The 22072-nt window shown below is 41.6% G+C and overlaps 2 protein-coding genes across 9 annotated transcripts in view; both read left to right on the top strand.

The window, feature by feature from the left end:
- Positions 1 to 8449, top strand: part of lyst (lysosomal trafficking regulator) — a 55602-nt gene extending 47153 nt beyond the window's left edge. For all 8 annotated transcript variants that reach the window (XM_068725246.1, XM_068725242.1, XM_068725218.1 and 5 more), the window contains 16 exons: positions 73 to 128; positions 220 to 372; positions 1585 to 1829; positions 2178 to 2244; positions 2356 to 2512; positions 3072 to 3212; positions 3334 to 3551; positions 3649 to 3879; positions 4001 to 4190; positions 4277 to 4413; positions 4592 to 4690; positions 5171 to 5310; positions 5426 to 5523; positions 5627 to 5783; positions 5870 to 5941; positions 6053 to 8449. In XM_068725246.1, the coding sequence (XP_068581347.1) occupies positions 73 to 128; positions 220 to 372; positions 1585 to 1829; positions 2178 to 2244; positions 2356 to 2512; positions 3072 to 3212; positions 3334 to 3551; positions 3649 to 3879; positions 4001 to 4190; positions 4277 to 4413; positions 4592 to 4690; positions 5171 to 5310; positions 5426 to 5523; positions 5627 to 5783; positions 5870 to 5941; positions 6053 to 6191 (2300 nt within the window). In that variant the 3' untranslated portion in view covers positions 6192 to 8449. The remainder of the gene's footprint in view (positions 1 to 72; positions 129 to 219; positions 373 to 1584; positions 1830 to 2177; positions 2245 to 2355; positions 2513 to 3071; positions 3213 to 3333; positions 3552 to 3648; positions 3880 to 4000; positions 4191 to 4276; positions 4414 to 4591; positions 4691 to 5170; positions 5311 to 5425; positions 5524 to 5626; positions 5784 to 5869; positions 5942 to 6052) is intronic.
- Positions 8450 to 8652: 203 nt separating this feature from the next.
- Positions 8653 to 21834, top strand: LOC137883630 (guanine nucleotide-binding protein G(I)/G(S)/G(O) subunit gamma-4). Its single transcript, XM_068725186.1, has 3 exons — positions 8653 to 9218; positions 10510 to 10615; positions 19693 to 21834. Exons 2-3 carry the CDS (start codon positions 10517 to 10519, stop codon positions 19819 to 19821), a joined length of 228 nt encoding a protein of 75 aa, XP_068581287.1. The 5' UTR covers positions 8653 to 9218; positions 10510 to 10516; the 3' UTR covers positions 19822 to 21834.
- Positions 21835 to 22072: the final 238 nt, after the last annotated feature.

Below are 22072 nucleotides of genomic sequence, written 5' to 3'. Positions count from 1 at the left end.
TCAGCGGGGGAAGCTTTTGTTTGTTTTGTTCTCAGTTTCCAAAATCTCACTCACCCTGTTGTTGTGTCACAGGAAAGTCTGGGATGTACTTTGTGGAGGACAACGCTGCAGATGCTCATGACATCCAGGTAAAGCCAGAGGACTGTTCAGGATTATTCTCTGCCAAAAGGGGTTACCGCCTGGCGTCTCAAGACCGGATGTGTTTATGTGTTTGGACAGAGCCTTCATGGGGAGACTGAGGCACCCTCTTTCTCCTGGACGTACGAGGAGATTAAGGAGGTGCACAAGCGCTGGTGGCAGCTAAGAGACAACGCTGTGGAGATATTCCTCACCAATGGCAGGACCCTGCTGTTAGCCTTTGACAACACCAAGGTGAGGCAAAGACACAGGTCGCTTAGAATGAAAATGAAGGACGCCATGGTGTGACTGGAAAGTTGGCTATTCAGGAAACAGATGCTGGAATGAATGTTGACATTTTTTTTTTTTATGAATGATATACAGTAGATGTTCTAGTGTTTTTCCTTAAGCTGTTTTATTTCAGTATTGCAAAGAATTGAGTTGGCTTATCATCCTAAGAGAGAAATTCAGCCCATGTTTTATTTGAATATAAAAATGAAGCTACACAGAATGGACTGGGATGAAAAGATGAAAGAACCTACTGATGCTCAAAGATTATTTTTTTTTATGAAAAGACAAAATCACACAGCTTGAAAAAAATATAATTGTTAAAATGCCTTTTTGGTATTCTGCAGAGCTCTGTAGTGTTCTGTGCCATCAGTCATGATGATACGATACAGTACTGTCATACTCTACAGGAAAAACACTTCTGTAAATTACTAAAATAGATAAGATAAAGATGAGATTTACTTTATTGTCCTGCAGGGAAATTTGTCTTCGGCTCCAAGCCGCTGCGTCACACAATACACTTGCACATATAGAACATAGATCATACATACACTCATGCATAAACATGCTTAAATACACATGTCGACAATAGTTACAAATAATAAAATAATAAAACCAGGTGTGATCAACATAGATAATAAGTAATCAAGTCACAATATATTGTTCCCCAATAAAATCATATCATGTAATACTACTTGTTGCTATTTCATAATTTGATGGAGGATGTAATAAATGAAATAGTGTTATGATATGGTTGGAAAACAGACGTTTAAGCAAGTCTGCGTTTTACAGCAGATATTTCCAATCCAGAAGAATCAAAGGAAGTAAAGACGTGCTCAGCACATAGAGGCCAAACTGATTAGCTCTCCTCTGATTGTTTGTGAAGTCGCAAAAACCTTTCCTGGATGAACAGGCATAATCATTTTTTCCTGTGCATTCATTTCTATTTTAGACTGACATGCAATATTTTTCAGTTTAATGTTTCAACTTCTGTTGGATGGTTGTGAGGTTGTGCTCAGTGTGTTATGCATTTATTGGTAGTCGACAGTAGAGGCATGACAGGAAACAAAGGTGTGACTTTACATTACATTTGTCAGTTAGTACTTTCTACATGTTTCACTTCAGTCGTGACTCTAGAGATGGAAACATCCTGTGGTTCTCTTTTTTTCCTCGCCTTAGTTCCGTGACAACGTCTACCACAACATCCTGACCTCTGATCTGCCCAACCTGCTGGAGCACGGAAACATCACGGCGCTCACTCAGCTGTGGGGCTCGGGTCAGATCTCTAACTTTGAGTACCTGACACATCTCAACAAGCACGCAGGCCGCTCCTTCAACGACCTCATGCAGTACCCGGTGTTTCCCTTTATCTTGCGAGATTACATTAGCGAGACGATCGACCTGCAGGACACAAACATCTACAGGTCAGTGGTTGATGACAGCTTTGTTAATATGTTTGGAAAGGCATTTGAGCTATTTGATTATATATGTTATTAAGATTATTCTTGAGCACTGTATAAAAGATATGTAAATGCTCCTCCTTGATGTACTTAGGTCCTAAAATAGGAATAACTTTCAAACATTTTTAAGTTTGTCCAGTTTATGCCAGAGCCATTCCGTACTATGATTTTAAATCAAGTTATTTTTTGATAAGCTAAACTAAAAGTCAAGACTCATGACACAGGAATTATTTCATAATAGGTCAATTTTCATTAGTCACAGTTGAACATCATGGTTCATTACTGCTTTGCTTGTATTTTTTTGTAATGCAGGAATTTAATCAAACCCATCGCAGTCCAATCAAAAGAGAAAGAAGATCGCTACGTGGATAATTACAGGGTATGACCTGTTGTACATTTTAGCATGTGTTTCTTGAGTGTAGTGAATGTTGTGATAAGAAAACGTGTGTGTGTGTGTGTGTGTGTGTGTGTGTGTGTGTGTGTTGTGCAGTACCTTGAGGAGGAGTACAAGAAGGGCATTCGTGAAGACGACCCCATGCCTCCTGTCCAGCCTTACCACTACGGCTCACATTACTCCAACAGCGGCACTGTGCTGCACTTCCTGGTTCGAATGCCTCCGTTCACCAAGATGTTCCTCGCATACCAGGGTGAGTCACACATTAAGTTTTACTAACAGTTAAGGAAGAAAAATTATCTCTCTGCGTTGTCTTTAACAGTATCTTTAGTTTCCACAAGTAAGTGTGAACTGACTGACAGGCCAGTGCTTTTTAACAGTAGGTCATTTTCATGCATCTCCAAAAAGCTTTTAGCATCACAGAGTGCCGCCTGCCTGCATTACATTGACTGCTCCTTCTTGATTGATGCTGAGGCTTTTAGTACTGAAAAGTTGGAACGTCCTGATCTCAGATCTGACTGAGCAGCGTGTTGCCATAGTCGCGTAGCATCTCATGTATCAGCCATAAAGGGTTACTTCATCTTTATACTTTTCTCTGATCAACTCCTCGCCCTTCCCTTCCTTTTTTTTTCTATGTCCTCCTTTCTTGTTAATTATTTTTTCATTTATCCGTCTCTCTCCTCTGATCCTCTGAGGCATCTTTTCATGTGATTGTAAATGTATTCAGCAAGCGTGGTGTCTAAGGTCATGAAAGGGGATCTTTTCAATCAGTGAGTAGAATCTGTAATTAGATTGTCTTTGGCCTTAATCAGACCAGAGCTTTGATATCCCGGACCGGACGTTTCACTCTATGAACACCACGTGGCGCCTGTCCTCCTTCGAGTCCATGACTGATGTTAAGGAGCTCATCCCTGAGTTTTTCTACCTCCCAGAATTCCTGGTCAACAGAGAGGGTAATTATTTTCCACCACAATGTATACTTTTAATCCATATACCTATCATTTACACCAGCATACATTTTTCATAACTACTCATTCATTTAAAAAAGTGGTAAAAGAAAATTTGCCTTCACAGGTTTCGATTTTGGTGTTCGTCAAAATGGTGAGAGAGTGAATCATGTGAATTTGCCGCCCTGGGCCCGCAACGACCCACGTCTGTTCATCCTGATCCACCGGCAAGCGCTTGAGTCGGACCAGGTCTCCCAGACGCTGTGCCAGTGGATCGACCTGGTGTTTGGGCTCAAGCAGAAAGGCAAAGCAGCTGTCCACGCCATCAACGTCTTCCACCCAGCTGTAAGTAGCTGCTTATTTCCCGTTTGATTTTGAAATTTGAAATTATTGGGAAAGTTGTTGTTGTTGCTTACAAAAGCCTTCATATCATTTTTCACAGACTTATTTTGGCATGGACGTTTCGTCTGTAGAAGACCCAGTGCAGCGACGGGCCCTGGAGACGATGATCAAAACTTACGGACAGACACCCAGGCAGCTCTTCAACGCCTCTCATGTCAGCAGAGCCAGCCCCAAACTCATGATGGAGGGGGAGCTGCCGGCAGCCATGGGTCTCCTAGTTCAGCTGGCCTTCAGAGAAACCCGAGAACAGGCCAAAGAAATAGTCTGCCCGGTAATCTGCTCTGTGATAGTAGTGACTCTGGCAGCCCGCTGTGCGCTGAGGAATGACACAATGCATTGTCGCATGCAATGATCCGCTGCTCACCTGGCAATTTCCTCTTCCTCCCCAACAGAGCCCACTGCCGTGGATCAAAGGCCTGAAGTGGGGTGAGTATGTGGGCTCGCCCTCTGCTCCAGACCCAGTGGTGTGCTTCAGTCAGCCGCACGGGGAGAGGTTTGGATCCCTGCTGGCTCTGCCAACGCGAGCCATCTGCGGGCTGTCCCGCAAGTTCTGCCTTATGATGATTTACAGCAAGGAGCAGGGTAGGACGCCCAACAGTCGCTCAGCCTGGCTGTACTGAACACAATGTCCTGCTGACTCAATTAACTTAATGCTCTCTACTCCGTAGGTGTTCGGAGCATGCACAGCACAGACATCCAGTGGTCGGCCATCTTGAGCTGGGGCTATGCAGACAACATATTGAGGCTGAAGAGCAAGCAGAGTGAACCGCCTATCAACTTCATTCAGTGTTCACAACTGCACCAGGTAGACACGAGTTAAACTCGAGCTTAAAAAACAAACAAACAAAAAAAACAGAGCACCTGAAAGTGAAAGGGTTCACTAGTCTCCTCTCAGTGTTAAGCAGCTCTACACTGAGGATCGACCAATAAGATGTCAGGTTTCTCGTTTCCTCTGTCCAACCGTCTCTCTCTCTCTCCTCCAGGTGACCAGCTGCGCCTGGGTGCCTGATGGCTGCCAGCTATTTACAGGCAGCAAGTGTGGTGTCATCACCGCCTACAGCAACCGCTTCACCAGCACCACGGTGGGTTTCCATGGTGACGTCCCCCTCTAACCTTCCGCCTCCACATCAACACCCAATCCACCCACCCACCTCCCATTACCCCCCTACCCCCCCACCCCTACCCCTCTTTAGACCGCCTCACCGTGCTCAAACGCTCGGCTTCATTAGTCACATCACAGTTGCCCTTGAAACACATTTCCACTGAGCCTACAAGTGGGATTAGAGGTTCGGGAGTTCAGTCATCAGAGAGGCTTTCCGACTTTCATCGGTCCCTACCAATAGGCATCTCGATGTTCCTGTTTCTTTTTCTGTCTCTGAAGGGTGTTCCAAAAGCAATTGATTTCTGCTGTTCAGAAAATCTGGTTGGAGATTCATTAATGTAGTGTTTTTAGGAAACGGTAAAAGCAGAGGTACCTTATCCAGTGCTAGCTCTGAGTCACATGCAACTATTCAGGCCAGTGTGTCCTCTGTATACGGTCTCTGATATGCGTCTTTCCACAGCCGTCAGAGATGGAGGTGGAATCTAAGGTTCATCTATACGGACACACGGGGGAAGTCACCAGCCTGTTTGTCTGCAAACCTTACAGCATCCTCATCAGTGTCAGCCAAGACGGCACCTGTATCCTCTGGGACCTGAACAGGTCAGTGTGTGAGGCATACGAAAAAAAGGAAGAAAAAGCTTTATTGATATCTTTTGTATGTCTTTTAGTGCGTGACGAGGAATCTAAGGTAAAGTGATGCTCTGTGTTTCTTCAGGCTCTGTTACGTACAAAGCCTCACAGGCCACAAAAGCCCTGTGACTGCAGTGTCTGCCAGCGAGACCACGGGGGACATTGCAACAGTTTGTGATTCAGGTAAAGACCGCTCTGCTCTGTCTCCTGTCCGAGTTAATCATGCCACTTTTCCAGACTGACACAATGTTGATGTGACTTATGACACATGATTCTGTGTAACCAGTGGGCGGAGGCAGCGACCTGCGTCTGTGGACGGTGAACGGTGACCTCATCGGTCACGTCCACTGCAGAGAGATCATCTGCTCCGTGGCCTTCTCCAACCAGCCGGAGGGCGTGTCTGTCAACGTCATCGCTGGCGGGCTGGAGAACGGCGTCGTCAGGTGAGCAGGCACTCGTTTGCTTCCTTTCTCAAGACAATGAATTATTCACACTAGTATGTTTTTTTTAATGTGTGAAATATTTCCAGGTTGTGGAGCACCTGGGATTTAAAACCAGTGAGAGAGATCACCTTTTCCAAGTCAAGCAAACCCATCATCAGGTATCTCATCAGCGCTGCAGAGATTGTTTCCTCTTTGCTTTTATGTGATGCCACAAATTAAAATATACATGTGTGATTCTGTTGGAAATACTGATGATAATGTCCCCTCAGCCTGACGTACTCATGTGACGGACACCACCTCTACACAGCCAACAGCGAGGGCACAGTGATGGCGTGGTGTCGGCGGGACCAGCAGCGCATGAAGCTGCCCATGTTCTACTCCTTCCTGAGCAGCTACGCTGCAGGCTGACTGTGTCTTTGATGTTTACTACTGTCCAGTTCTCAGCAAGAGGAGCCTCCTCCCCCTCCTACTCCTCCTCCTCCTCCTCCTCCTACTACTCCTCCTCCTCCTCCTCCTCTGCACTGACAGGGAGGAGGATGTGTCAGCATGGCCTCAATCTCCCTGAACCCTCCCTATCTTTTAACTAAAGCCATCCCCAGCTGAGCAAACTCTACCACAGCCGCTCCCAGCATCATAAAATAATTATGAAAATATATGTATATAAATATATATTTATAAACATACTGAAGTGGAATGTTGGGGAGAATGGATGAATATTTGGCTGAGGCTGCAACAGACACTTTATATACTAAATGCATTTCTGAGGGTGTGTTTGATTTGTTAAAGTCTTATATTATTTAGTTGATTGCCGTTGAGTTATTGTCATGCAGATCTTTGCCTGATTGCCTGTTGATTTTCCCCGTTTCCTGGTAAGCTGCTCTCTTCTGGCCAAAGCCGGACCCAAAGTATTAAGACCCCCGTCTCTCGCCTCGTGATGAGCTCATATTTCCCGTGGCGCGTCGTCTGACAGATTACTGCCGGAGCTCGGCAAACGCGTCCTGCTGACGCTGCAGTAGCCAAGAGAGAGAGAGCCCCTCCTCGCGTCTGTCGACAGGAGATGGCCCGCTCTGTGGGAGTGAGACGCCGCTCTGCTAGGCTGTCTGCTCCACTCAAGTCTGCACACTAGTGTCACAGCCCTGCATCCCTGAGCTGCATTTGAGCTCAGTGGAGGGACGGGGGGACGTTGGGATGAATTGTTCCTTGTGTTGCCTGTTGTTCTGTCCTACTTTTGCATGCTAGAATGATGCTGACCTTGACAGTATGTATGTGGTTGTGACATTTACTGTCATGATACTCCTTTATTAAGGCCTGCCTTGGTTGCGCCTGTCCTCTTGCATTGAGAAATGTTGATATTAATTTATTTATTAGAAGCGCCTCGGAGGCTCATCTTTCCTTCTTTCCTTTTTCTTGTGTTTTACTGACTTAAACTGTTGGCTGCTCAAATGCACTAAAACCTTTTCACTACCTAATATAGTTTGCTGAAATTTTGAGAAATTACTAAACAGTATTAGATGCCTGAAAGCTGCAGAAGAAGCCAAGAGGAATCTCCTGAATGCCCCGTCGCTGAGCTACGTAAAAGGGTGTAGTGGGTGGGCGTAGTGAGGAGCATCATGTCCAGCTGACTGAGGTTAGAACAGTTAGCGTTTCCTGCACTGATTAGGTTTACAGCTTATTCCTTAATCTTATACACTACACTAATCAGTCCAGGAAATGCTCACCCAAATATTGCTTTCCTTAACCCATCCGTGCAGCTATTCTTTACATTCCCTCTTTGCTTATGATACTTTCAGTTTGTCTGTATAATATGTGTGAAATCAGTCAAAGCACTTTTTTTTTTATCAGCTACCATTTAATTGAAGGAGAGACAATGATCTGTGGTCTTAACATGATCTGAGCTTTGATTTCATTCCACTAATAAGTCTACTCAAGAAAGCAATATCAGACACGCAATAGCTCATTTTTGTCATGTTTCATATGAAGTTTGTTTTAACACAGCTGTGAAGATGATGTTTAGCTTTTGTTTTGACTGCAGTGAGCCTTCTGTGATGAGAAATGATGTCTTAAATTTCACACCTGGTGTTTGACTTGTTTACAAGAAAGGGAATATTGCTTCTTATATCATGACGTCATTCCTTTTGTGGTGTTATCTTGGTTTTTGTTTTTTTTCCTTCTCAGCCCACCAGGACCCTTGTGATCAGCACCAGGCCTGTACAGGACATGATGTTTACTGCGTTTCCTGCTTTCATGTGTACATACATTTCCTTCTTGAAATTTATAAAAGTGTATGTCTACGAGATCCACAACCTTTTCTTTTCTCTCGAACATCCTCGTGTGAGATTGTATGAATGTTTTCCCCCCTTTTATTGAGCAAGTGGCAAGAAGACGAGAGGAAAATGTTATTATTGGCAATGTGTTTTTGTGCTATCTGATACAGAAGGAAATATATTTTTTTCTGTTAATTTAAGAATTTAAGATCATTGAGTTGCTGAAATTGTGTCATTTAATTGACCTCTCTTGGCTTGTTTTTGCAGTTTGGTATCATGGATTGAGGTTCTGAAAGGAAATGTTTTATGTTTATTTTTGTTTGTATATATGTGCGTGTGTGTGTATGGACAAACAAAGTGATGGGTATATTATAAATATATATATATAAATATTTGAAGAGATATGACAACATCTTGTGATTTGTGTCTATTTGTGTGGTGCTTTCAGGGACACTAACGTGAGAAGGAACCAAGGTGATACTGCACAAATTACTGTGTTAGATCAGAAGCACGACAAGGGGAAAAAATTGATTATGATTCAAATTGATGGAATCGAGATATTTAATCTGGATGCAAATTCCCCCAAAGAGCAGTGTTGTTATGGATGAGGCCCAGCAGTTACTATGGGGGGGGAACCCGGTGATGTCAAAGCTGATGTTAAAATGAAATGGGGAAGCCTGCAGATCTCAGGTGCCTTCTGCAGCAATAAAGCAAATTAGAAAAAGCAGCGGACGCTTATCCGACTAATGGGCTGTCTCGGTGCGTTTAGGGCCAGTGTGTACAGCAGAAACGCATCCTGGCTTGTTGCTGCTGCAGCTCCGGGTCCTCTGATCGAGTGCTCCCTGCCCTACAGCCTGTATCTGATCGTCATACAGAGGTTTCCCCCCCTGCTGCATGCGTAACATCTCTCCAAGTCCAGCCGTGGTGCTCACCAAGACCTCACCGCTTGGATCTCATCTTCCTACACGGAATACGCACGACTCGCACTGAGCGAACCGCTGAGGCGAAATTAAAACGCCAGGATTTACCTCCTCGGGTTCAGTCCAGACCGAAACGAGGCTGGGATTTCCTCTTATCATTTGATATTTGACAGATCCTCTTTTTTTGTGTGTGTGTTGGGTGGAGTCAACCCGGAATTCTCCAAATTGGAAAAACCGTTGGCACATTTCAGGTAGGTCGGCGGCTGTAGCCTACATTAATCTGCTCCTAGCCGAGCAATGCAGCGAAGCATCAAGATGTTTTTTTTTTTTTTAATGTAATGTCTCCATGCAAAATAATTTGTTTTGTTTTCGTGATGTGTGGTTCGCTGTCTTCTGCTCTGACCAGGGCCGCAGCTCGCACGGCGTGTGTCCACAATTTAATCCCTTTAGAAATAAGAGTCGCCCATGTTTGACAGATCTGCATCAACAATTAGCATCGTTACATTCGGATAAAACGGTGTAGACCCCGTTAAAGCCACTGATGTAGCCGTGTGAGCTTAAGGATGGGCGACTCGAAGGGAAACCTAAATGGAAAAGGCCTGATAGCTTCCTACGAGGGTGTGAATAAAAGCTATAAATTGGCTTTAGAGCCATGAAGGGTGGGATTGGAAAATTAATTCACCGTCTGCATCCCCCTTTACAAAACATCTGCCCGATAATATCCGTTTGAAAACACTTAAATTCGACTTGATGCGATGAAGATGAAATCAATAAGCAAATCGATGCAACAAAAAAAAAAATCCACAGTGAGTGAATTGATTCAACTGCACCCCACCTCAGTCAAATGCTTCATATTTTCATGCAAATTATTATAAAACACATCTGTGGTCAGGTGTCATCTCTCACTGCTGTGGCTGTCATACTGGGACATTTCAGGAGTGGGGGGGGGGGGTCAAGGGGCCTAAAATGAGAGCAAGATTTAGTCATTAGGCTACATATTGATAGCACAGAAAGGCTGATTACAATGGGGCAGATTAAATCGCTGCAGTTGCATTGATGCCCACTGTGGAGAAAGTTGAGAGGATGAAGGCGAAGAGTGGAGTGTTCTTCTCCAATCTGTAGGTGCCGGGGCAGAGGAAGGAAAGTTGCAGGTCTGATTCCCTTGGAAAGGTCCTAGAACTGATAATTAAAAGGACATAAGGCAAAATAAACCGCTAAATGTGTGCTTAAGTACCGTTGAGCAAAAAAGAACAACTTCACCAAAAAACAAAAAATAATCATGCATGAGCACTGACTGTAAAATGACAAATTGCTGTCCAGCTGCTGCCTTTTTGAGCTCTTTCTTCAGATAAAATGGAGCTTGGCTGCTGTAAAACAGATTCCCCCAGACAAAATGGGTCCTTTAAATAAAAAGGTTGTGGCAGAGAATGGCTGCTCCAAGGGGGGGTAGAGACATCGCCAGGGGGATGCTGCTTTGTGGATTTAATGTGATGTTCATTGACTCTATGTGTTCCCCTTTTGTGCCTGTGTTTGGTGTCACAGGAGCACCATGAAGGACGGTATCGCCAACAACAGCACGGCCAGCATCTCCCAAGCCAGGAAAGCTGTGGAGCAGCTGAAGATGGAGGCCTGCATGGATAGGATAAAGGTACATTTTATTTGTACTTGTGTCTGTGAGCAAAGATTTACATGGGTTTCTATTTGCTCAAACATGCAGTGTGTTAATTTAGAAATGAATCTGGCTGGTGTACATTATTCAGTCATTGTACTTGTTGGAAGCTTTGCTTATTGCCTGTATATTAATGTGAATAACGTGATAACAAATCTGTGTGTATATCTAACCCCCACTGATTTAGACACATTGAGTGTTTGGAGCAGTACAATATCCTCTTCTTGATGAGTGACCGTCTTCATCTCCCTGCAAACATTTCATTTTTTTAATTAATTTAATGTCCAGACAAAGCACAAGAAAATGTCTCGCTTAGAATTGGGAACATTATCCAACTTGCCTCTCACGGCTTCAAATTTGCACACAATAAATTCTGTCAGTGCAAGCGTTCATTTAGCTGACCCAATAGCCAGGCTTAAACACAGATGCTAATAATCATAAAACACCTCTAGCTGAATGTTCCTTCATCACGATGAACCCTGTTGTTTATTTGAACTCAATCCCACGTACTGTTCACTGACCTGCTGCCAGATATACTCACTAGTGCACCAAATGTGTATTAATCCGCTTCTCAAATTAGTCCCCTTTTGATACACTATGTAGTCCTGATTGAGTAACATTTGATAAAAGCTACAGTGCCAAACTGTTTTGGGAAATTCCTGAGCTGCTACTACTACTACTACTGTTTTTGTTTTTTGAAATGAAAGTATATATTCATGAGAGTCACAAAGAGGCTGAGACAGTTTTGAGAGACAAACTGACACATTTTGGGTTTTGGTCATTTTAATTGGGTTAGTTGGATCATCTCCTCTGTGACGAACTATACCTTCTGCCATTTTGCCATTTTAAACCTTCAAACACAAAATTAAAATAAAATGTTTGACATTTTGAGAAATAGCCTTGTTTTGCGAGAGTCAGGTGAAAAAAATGAAAGAACAGTGTTGATTAGTGAACTTTTGAGGGCTTGGAAGAGGAATTTTGTTATCTTCAGTTTCACCTCGTTTACAGTCTTAATGCTAAGCTAAGCTAACTGCTGCTCTCTCCAGGCTCATATTTACTGAAGAGTGAGACGTGAGAATGATATTGTCCTTCTCATCTAACTCTCCACCAGAAAGCGAATCAGTGTATTTCCCAAAATAGTACTCATCTTAAATTTGAATCCAGAAACGAACAGTGTATCAACTTGTCACAAATATTCTAGATACGGTCCTTATGTTGATACTTATGTCCACTATTGCGCACTATTTGCCATCTCAGTGTGTAATGACTGAATTAACCCATATAGTGGATGGGCTGATGCAGTAGCAGTGAATCATCACCATCATCTTGTATCAGTTCTTCATGAAGTTTCTGTTCTTTAAGGTACTTTTTCCACAAAAAAAGGATCAAAACTGATGAAGCAGAACCAGATATACAGTATATCATATCTTATATTCCACACATTCTTCTTCCTTGTCAAAAGGAAGCCTCTAGCGTCGAGCAGAGATAAGCAGCTGGCTACAGAGGTCTGGTAAGACCCCATTCTTTCAAAATCCACACCCCCAGATTTTTTTTTTTCATTTCTTCATTTTCAAAGTCAGCCTCATCAACTCTGACCCGAGTGACATGACTTGAGGCGATTTATCAGACTTTATGAAGCTCCCTCTGAAGCCTCAAAAGGGTTAACACAACTTTTTTTCCACATGGTCAGAAGGACCATGTGGAATAATGAAATCATTTTTTCCAACAGCCAACGAGCGAGATGACAGCTAAATGTATGTTTCCCAGCTTAGTTTAGAGCAGCTTCTTCTGACAGTCGTCACATGAAGCATCAGTTCACCTTGACAGCATCGGTGTCGTCACCTCTCTGTCAGAGTTCATCCACTATGAACAGCTGGGAGACCTGAGTAGCACCATTGTGGTAACAGTGAGGAATAAACCCAGAGGCATTCGGTGACTGTTGACCGCTGCTGACATTAGCTTTCCACCTATTTGGGTCATCTTCTCTGAGTGTGATCACAGAGATTGTCCTTTGTTAGCACTCATGCAAACTTCTTCTCAACTTGCATTGCCAGTGAGGTCTCTGGTTCAAATTCCCAGTTGCAGCAAAGAAAATATGGACATTCAAATTGGTTTGCTTGTTCTATACAATAATCATATTCCTGATACCCATAACCTCCTGCAGCTCCATCAGTTCAGGCCTCATAAAGACTATGTTTCCTTATCAAACAACACCTGGTTAAACATTGACTTTTGAGCCATTTATGCTCCTTATGGTTAAGTTCAGTCACCATACTTTAAAATGTAATAATATTCTTACTGTATTTACAGATTTCTATTATCCATTCATTAGATTGAACCATTCAAGTCATTGTTTTTACGGCATGTTGTTTCCACCCCAATGAAGGGCTGTTTTGCATGAATATGTTTTTTGGTGTATGAAGGGGCGGCTGTTCATGAACTACTTCTTGTGCAACTTAAAAGGCCGTGTCACCATCTCATTCGGTATGCTCCTCGTGTGCTGAGGGCATGATTGCCCCACAGCCCAGAGGCTGTTCGCTCAGCATTATAGCCAGGGCCTGGAAGCCTGCCATACACCATCATCCCTACTTAGCACAACAAAGGCTGCTTACAAGAAAACCTCCTCTTCTTAAAAAAACAAAGTGATTATCACCAACGTGTAATCAGGGTTTGGAAGATGTGTCAGGAAGACCCCTAATTTAACCTACAAGTTGACTTTTTGGCACAACGTCTCATTTAAATCTTTTCAGATATTTACATGTTTTTTTAATGAGAAGAGTTGGATTTAAAGGGCCAGTGTGTTGGATTTAGGGGACTCTATTGTCGGAAATGGAATAAAGTATTCATTATTGTGTTTTTATCAGTGTATAACCACCTGAAACTAAGAATTGTTGTATTTTTGTTAGAATAAGCCTTTCATATCTACATAGGGAGCAGGTCCTGTTTCACAGAGTCTGCCATGTTTCTACGGTAGCCCAGAATGGACACACCAACCACTGCCTTAAGAGCAATTACATCCTACACACTGGTCCTTTATTATACACCTACTCTTATTCATATATAATCATGTCAGTCAGGAAGTCATTTTCATTTTGATTGTTAAAGCAACATTACCATCATGTTTGTAAAAAGAAATTATGTATTTACTTTTAGTGGATACAGAAATGTGCAAAAGAAATATAAATAACCGTAAACACAAAACAATATTACATCCAACTTTTCCCAACATTTTTTAGATAATACAATATTTCATTCTAGCAATTAATAGAAAGGTTTAATCCCTGTGTTTCACCTCAAAACAGTAAATTGAGTGAAACCACATCAATATTGCCATTAAATTGGAAATCAAAATATGTATCTTGAAGCCTGAACGTGTTCAGTTGTATTTGTTTATGATTGAATGGTAATTCATTTTAATAGTAACAGTCTGTGACATTATATTAGTACTATTTTGAATGCGGTAGTAAAGATTTATCCTTTAAGGTGCTTTATTAGACACAGACACAGCATCCGGCAGCCATATTGGAGGTCTTCTCTTTTTGGGGGTCTTGGGCGACAGTGGCTTCTAGTTCTTCCAGTTTTTAGACAGAGCCTGCAACTTTAGCTGTTTCAGCACAATGGAAATAATTTGAGTCGATAGTAGTTAGTAGTTAAAGTTGTTTAATGTTGTTCATGTGGTGCTTGTGATTCTTCTCTGGCTGACTTGGGACATTGAAAACACAGTAAAGTGTTTGAGTTAAGACAAGGACTGATGCAGCGTTCACCTCATTGTTACGGTACGAAACACGAGTTTCACACTACTAGTTTGTTTTGAGTGAAAATAATAAATGCAATGCAATTAGTGGTGATAGCCATTATGATTGACAATAGAAAAACTGAATATCCAAGAATATCAGTATGGGTCATTGAGCAAGAATAATGGCACAAGCATCAAGCATAACAAGGTCTTTAAAGGTGTTTATTAGCATTCATAATAACTTGCTGTCATGCCTAAAATTGTGTGCAAAGCAAACAAGCTTTCTTTCTTTATAGTGCTGCTGAAAATGAAGTGTAAATGATAAAAACTGTAAAATGATGCTCTGTTAAATGAGCTGAGAAGTGTTCCGATAACATTGTGTCTGAATAGATTTGACTTGTCAGTTTTATTGTCACCTTAGCATTTTATGGAAAAAGACACGGCAGACTTGAATGTAAATGAATCTTAAATGTCACATCTGATCTATATCTGAAACGCTTACACTCAGCTCCATAGTGGGTCTGACAAATATTTAAGCTTTCTGAATAATTGACTTCTACCGTCTCATTCGGGTCATCTTTGCTCTCATGTGAAAACCTTTTTAGCAAGATTAACCACAACTTCCACTTATAAGAGACAAAGCTGTGTTAGTTATTTTTACAGGAAGACAAACAACCTTGTTTCTTCGCTTGATAAGCACATTTGAATTCATTTAATGAGTTTTGTTTGTGTTTAATCTGACCAGAACTTATCAACTCTTAAAAAAAACCCATAACATTTGTAATCAAGGAAAACATAAAGTTTGGTTTCAAGCCAACTATGAGGACATTAATCTGAAATATTTGGCCAGAGGCACTGGGTTCACATACAGTGTTCACATACATTTTACTCTTTGTTTCAGTGCTCACATTTCTTCACAAATTATTAGCCATAATAATGTCCCAAGAAAAACGGAATGAATGCATTAAGGAAGAAAAAGGTTTCTATGAATAAGACAGCAGACCACATTAGGCCTTAGGCAGTTATAAATATTATATTACGTTTTTTAAATAACATTTTTTCTAATTTGAAAGTGAGAAAATAACTTAAGATGGGAGAGATGGTGTGTCATTTCAAAAATGTATTTTAGCGTGATCAGCATGATTTCACATCTGTAATATTTTCTGAGCAGCAGCATTTGGATGATTGAAAGGCAGGCAGCTGTTTGTGCTTTAACAACCACTTCCACATCAGATGTGACGATCCAAGTCATTCTTCAACTGTTCTCAACGGCCTGAAAAAAAAGTCACTGAAGTAAAACGTGGCTGTAAATGAAAGCAGAGAAGAGTACAAAGAAAGAGGAGGAAACAGACAGTTGGCCACGTCTGGCGATCCCTTAAATTGAATTAAGGGATCTGATGAAGGAGAGAGTGTATCAGTGACAAGAGGAGTCTCTGTGCTGCTGATTGAGGGATCACCACGTTCTCATTAATTGCTCAATCAGCCAAAGGAATGTGATCTGTGCTAATTAGAAGGCCTCTCCCTCCATCACGGAGCTGCAGTGTAATTACAGTCAGTCTGGGCCTAATGACACACTGTGCAATACCACTTTTTGTCCTGTGGGGCTCCCGTTGTCTGCAGAACCTCTGGTTGCAGCTACACGATAGTATAATTATTGCATTTTCTTTGATTATAAGAGTAATTAAGCTGTTTAGTTGCATCGCAAGTGCCAGCTTTGGTAATGTTCACACTTTGTGCAGAATCCAATTAGTGCCGGAAAAAGGTCCAATAGAGACAGAAATTTGATATAAAAATGCAGAAGAAATATAGTTTACTGTTAAATATATATATATATTGTGTCCTCTGAGTGAGGAGAATTTTATTATGACTGTCTTTTAATATGACTAATGTAACAGCTCTGAGAGTATGACCTTTGTGCAATAGCCCAGTTAGCAAGGTTAACCACAACTTTTTAAGAGACAAAGCTGTGTTAGTTTATTTTTACAGGAAGACAAACAACTTTGTTTCTTTAATTGATAGGCACATTTGAATTCATTTAATGAGTTTTGTTTGTGTTTAATCTGACCAGAACTTCTCAACTCAACTTGTAATCAAGTAAAACATAACATTAATAAAGTTTGTTTTTTTAGCCAACTATGAGGACATTAATCTGAAATATTTGGCAAGAGGCACAACTTCACATTCAGTTTTACTCTTTGTTTCAGTGCTCACATTTCTTAACAAATTATTAGCCCAAGAATGAATGCATTAAGGAAGAAAAGGGTTTCCACTGATTAAGACAGCAGACCACATTAGGCAGTTATAAATATTAAGTTTTATAAATAAAACAATTTCTAATTTGAAAGTGAGAAAATAATTTAAGATGGGAGAGTTGGTGTGTCCCTCTAAACATGAATTTTAGCATGATGACTGTCTTCTAATGTGACTAATGTAACAGCTCTGAGAGTATGACCTTAATACAATAGCCCAGTTAGATCAGAATAGGTGTAGGTCTAACTCACCAAATGCCTGTTAAACTATTGTCATTCTGATCGTCTGCTTTTCGTTTTGTCTAAGTGCAGCCCCACAGAGCAGCGAGCATGGCTGTGAACCCTTCATCTTGTTTCAAAGTTACTGGTACAGCATGAGAAACTCAATGGTTCCCAAACTTTTGACTCTGTTTGACCCCTTAAAATGAAGCAATGACCTCTTTTGAAGGATTTCTAGATGCCCTGTTGTGTTAAAAGTATCCAGTGTCCTGAACCCTTGGTGGGGGACCACTGAGGTAAAGACACGGGAAGAAAACCTGAGGGATTTTGCTTCAAAGATGCAAAAAATACACTTTTTTTCCTGGTATTTATTCTTGAATAGCGGTCTATTTTAACGTGAAAGGTGTCCAACAAGTTGAAAGGATACAGCTGCCTGTGATATTCTACATTTTTGTATATTTTTCTGATCATCGAATTCCACGAAAAGACCAAAACCAACAATTGTTCTTACTGGCGAGTATTTCATGTGTAGCCAAAGCCCTCATTCCTCTCTCCCTCCATTGATGTACAAACACTTTAAAAAACACACAAGTGTCTCGTACCGGACCAAATGTGTATTAATCCACGGCTAAAAATAGTCCCCTGCAAATGCACAATAATTTACCGCTGTTTGAATAACATTTGTTAGAAACTACAATGCCAGGCCGTTTGAGGAGATTTCAGAGCCTTTTTTAAAAGGGAATGTATATATTTGAGAGCTGTTTTCATAGATTTACATCTTCAGGAGGAACAGAAGTCAGAAAGAATTGAGAGACTGACTAACGCGTAGTTGGTTACGGTCTTTTCATGGGATTTGTTGACAATAAGAAAAATGTAGAATAACCCCAGCCTTATTGTTCCTTTTAAAATATAGAAATATGACCAGAACAACCCTTAAATCATCTTATTTTATACTGTGAGACTGTAAAAATGATACTGTGATAATCCACATTGAAGGTTAAAGCTGATAGGCAGAATGATGGATTTTGTGCATTTAATTCTCTTGTGAGAGCAGCAGTGGGTGAGGTGAAATGGCACACAGGAGATCAGATGGCTCTGTCCTCGACGTGGATCCCTGAGCCCTCGCCGTCCCTCTGATGCAGCTGCTCCTCTGCTCTCCATTTGCAGCCTCCCCCCTCCCATAACCTCCCACTCAACTCCTGAGTAGAAACCTACAATCCCATGCAGTCTGGCCTTACTGTAAAAATGTTTAGTCACTGTTTGACTTTGAAAAATACACTACACAAGGCAGAAAGTGTGCTGTTTGTCCCGTCCTCCTTTCCCCTCAGCTATTTCAAGGTCCCGCCTTACCACCTGTCAGTCATCTGAATGAGCTGTCTCTTCTTATTGCCTGAGGCCGACCTAAGCCAACGGGCATGAGTGCAGTCGCCACAGGCACTGACGAATCAGAAACAGACAATATGCAATTTCAAAGATTTTGGACATCTTTCAAAGTTTAGCTCCAAAAACGTTTTCTCTGAGAACGAACGCACAGTGAGTTAGTGCAAATCTATCAAAATGAAAACACACACAAGAAGAGTCGCACAATTGTTCTCCAGTACTCCATGCTTCATTCACCTTGCAAAATTCATCTGTAAAATATTTACTTTCAACAAATGAAGAAAAGTACAAGAGAAAAATAAATGACAATGAATTCAAAACAACAATACAAACCAACTTTTCAAAATGCTCCGCACAAAACACAATAAGTCATCAGTGGTAGTGGTGTGGCTAAATGGATGGTAATGTCGGTCGTTCTGTCTGCAACTTTGCCACAAGTATTTGATGTTTTTAGAAAAGGCATTCATGGTCCCCAGTGGATGAATCCTGATAACTTTGGTGATCCCTGGACATTTCTTCTTTTGCAACCATCAGGCCAAAATTGGCCTGATGGTTGCGGTCTGCCAGTCAAGTGCAGCTTGATGCGGGATGCCACGAGGTCTCTGTAAAGATGTGGGCACAACAGTCACTGATCTCCTGTTGCTGTGTTTGCCTGAAATCATATTTCATCCATCTTATTATCCTGCGGCCTGACATCATCCAGCCAGTAGCAGGCTGGGTAGTGAAGTAGCCTTACTTCCCAGCTGGGGACGTAAGGCTCCCAATCCCGTCCATCCTCTCTCTCCTCCTGGAACGGTCGACTCCACTTTCTGTGGTGCTTGGTCCATCAAGTCCAAAGAGGTGGGAGGATGATGATTGGCTCCTGCTCTGCTGCAGCTTATCCAATCCCTGAGCATCCTTCTCTGACGTTGATGAGTTTATCCTGTCAAATTAAAACAAAAATAGTTTGTGTTATGACTAAATATGTGCAAAACTAATGAGATTCCCATCAGCCTCAGTGTTTCTTTGGGTTGCACTTTAACACTTAACTCAATAAACTAAAATTCATATCAGTCAAAATAAATCCACAGCAGCATCTGCATTGTGTAGTGTTGAACTATTTGTGGGGTATTTTCTGCCTTTATTAGATAGCAACAGGGAGGAAATGAGAGTAAAAGATGGAGAGCGAAAGATGCAGCAAAGGTCCCCGGCCAGATTTGAACTTTTAAGTCACATGATAAATTATATATCAGACAAAACGGAAACAACCTCAGACACCACGCTGATGAAGGCAAGATAGCTTAAAATGTTGTAAAGCATGGTGTGCTGGAGAAGAGTGTGACCAGTTACATGTGAAGGAGACATCTATGTGATCCAATGCTAGACATGACATCTTCAATTTATATAATAGTTGTTATGTAACAGTCAGAGAATCTAATCTCTATCTATCTAATCACCTATGTGTGTCCTTTTCCTTTGTCTCAACATTTCAGGTCTCCAAAGCGGCTGCAGACCTGATGGCGTACTGCGACGCCCACATACGCGAGGACCCCCTCATCATGCCCGTCCCCGCCTCCGAGAACCCTTTCCGGGAGAAGAAGTTCTTCTGCACCATCCTCTGATGACCTGCCGGTCGAGCTGTATGGGTGCAGGCATGGCGTTGCCTGTCTTCTCTGTCTTCACCACACCTGAAGCTACTGGCCATAGGCGTTGAGTTGAGTTTTGCCAGGTGGACACTCTGTTGTTGGTCAGCTCTGTCCTGGTGGCTGACGGTTTTGGGGGAGTCAACTACCAAACTGGCAACCCAATGAGCGTATCATGTCTTGTTAAATAGGTTTGTTATTGCTTTGTTATTAGAGAACAGCCTTGCTCAGTGCTTAATGAGATGAGAGATGTTTTTTTTCTTTAATTGTGCTAGATCTTAACATGCCTCAGGAAACAGAAATTTGCCCAGTGTCTCTGACTTTTTTAAATATTAATTTCCCTTCCCTTTCCCTGAATAAAAAAAGCATTCATCTTTTTATTATCTTGAACATAACTTGAGTTAGTTTTTATTGCTTTCAGTGCACAGGTTTGACTATTCGTAGCAAAAACGACTGAAAGTACTACTGAAACTTGACACTTTCCTCACTGCTTCAATTTGCCTCCAGAGTCACAAACAATTAAACTGATAGTTTTAGTGCCGCAGTACAGTCAGATTCAGATTAGAGCCTAGAAACAGAAACCTTATCTCGCTTTGTAAATTATTTGTTTGTGCCAACTGCTCTGGTAATAAGGAGGTGGCTGCACATCAGTTCTGCTGCAAATAAATAAATGGACTCTGTGTTTATTGGAAGGTGCAGAGCTAATGTTTCAACAGCGAGATGAGTTCCTCAGGGTCATCAGTGTGCAAACAACCCTTAGGTCAAGAATTATTTATGAATCTGCCACCTCCTCCTCAGGCCCACTCTAATGCATTCTACCCTTGCTGCTCCTTTAATTTACTCATCATATACTTCATCCACGTCAAATCAGAGACACTATCGGTTAACCCTGCAGCCCCTGACTGGGATATTTTTACAAGTTGCAGGACATCTTTTCCCCTTCTTTCCTTAACGGTCTCATTTGTTTTCTGGGCATGTTTCCTGAGCCTGATTCTTTTTGCCTGTCCTAGAGTGAATGGCAAGGCCTTTGACATTAATGCCAAACCAGAGGCCTGCATGTTCCTCCGCTCCTTTTTGACAACCTCCTCTGTTTCCGAGGGACTGTCAGTCTTTTAGAGTGTACAGTATGTTACAGTGCCAATTTCTGTGAGAGCAGTGTGATCTTCACACTGTGCTCCCACAGCCTTTTTTTCCCCGTTTTGTTTGTTTTTGGAAGAAAAAGCACACTGTCGAAACATTTCCTTTACATGGTAGTTGAATAGCATTTGCTAATTTTTACGATGAATTGTTATGATCGTTATTAATATTGTTATTATCAGTAGTATTATTGAATATTTGTTGCACAGCACTGACAGCTACATGACGTGTAGTGCTACTAAGCTTGTATGATACTTAGGAGAAAAAAACATTTATAAATCATGCAATTATTGATACTATCTGACTATTTTTTAAGAATAACGGTAAGGGTCGGTTTACATAATATAATATGATCCCTTCGGTGGTTGAGGCTTTTTGCATTATCGTTTCTGTAAAATTAAAAGAAATTTCCTCTTGGTACTTGGTAAGAGCCATCGCATTAGGAATCAAACTAAAACTGGACTGTCACGAACTATTGGACTCAAATTGTTTTCAGGATAATTATTGTCTTTATTTCCGAAATCAAAAGACCTGAGACTGACCTCAGGGCGCTCCCACTGACCTCATCTTAAGGATGGTGCCAAATCTGAAACAAGAAATATAACGGTTAGAGATGAATATTGCATGGATTTATTTCTATCTTTAACAGAGAGAACTATTATGATATGAAATATTGCCTCTTCGTTGACTTTCTGGGTGCTACTTTGCACAGAATAATCTCCTTGGAGTACGGATATGTCGACAATGTGCAGCTGTATTCATGAATGGTATTATCGTTTTGGTAAAAAAAAATAGCATTTAAATAGCAAGCTTTGTAAATCCTTTGATGGATCAAATGAATTAAAGGAAAACGGCAACCCCAATGTGCTGTGTCTTCAATAATTCTGCCTTGTGTCTCTCACTGACGTTTGGAGCTACAGTCTGTCTGATCACACTGATAACATAAAAGGCCACTGCAGATCGTTGTAGGCCTCACAGATGAACATGATATTCTGGTGTGTGGTGGAGACCTCCTGTGGCTGAGCTGAACCATAGGCCATCTGGATGCACTGTTCATGCGCCATGGCTTCTTTCTTTTTTTTTTCATAGGACC

Source organism: Cebidichthys violaceus, unplaced genomic scaffold, assembly GCF_023349555.1.
Source record: "Cebidichthys violaceus isolate CVI_PGR_0920_01 unplaced genomic scaffold, fCebVio1.0.p SCAF_10, whole genome shotgun sequence".
NCBI lineage: Eukaryota > Metazoa > Chordata > Actinopteri > Perciformes > Stichaeidae > Cebidichthys > Cebidichthys violaceus.
This window is presented reverse-complemented; position numbering and strand designations above follow the sequence as displayed.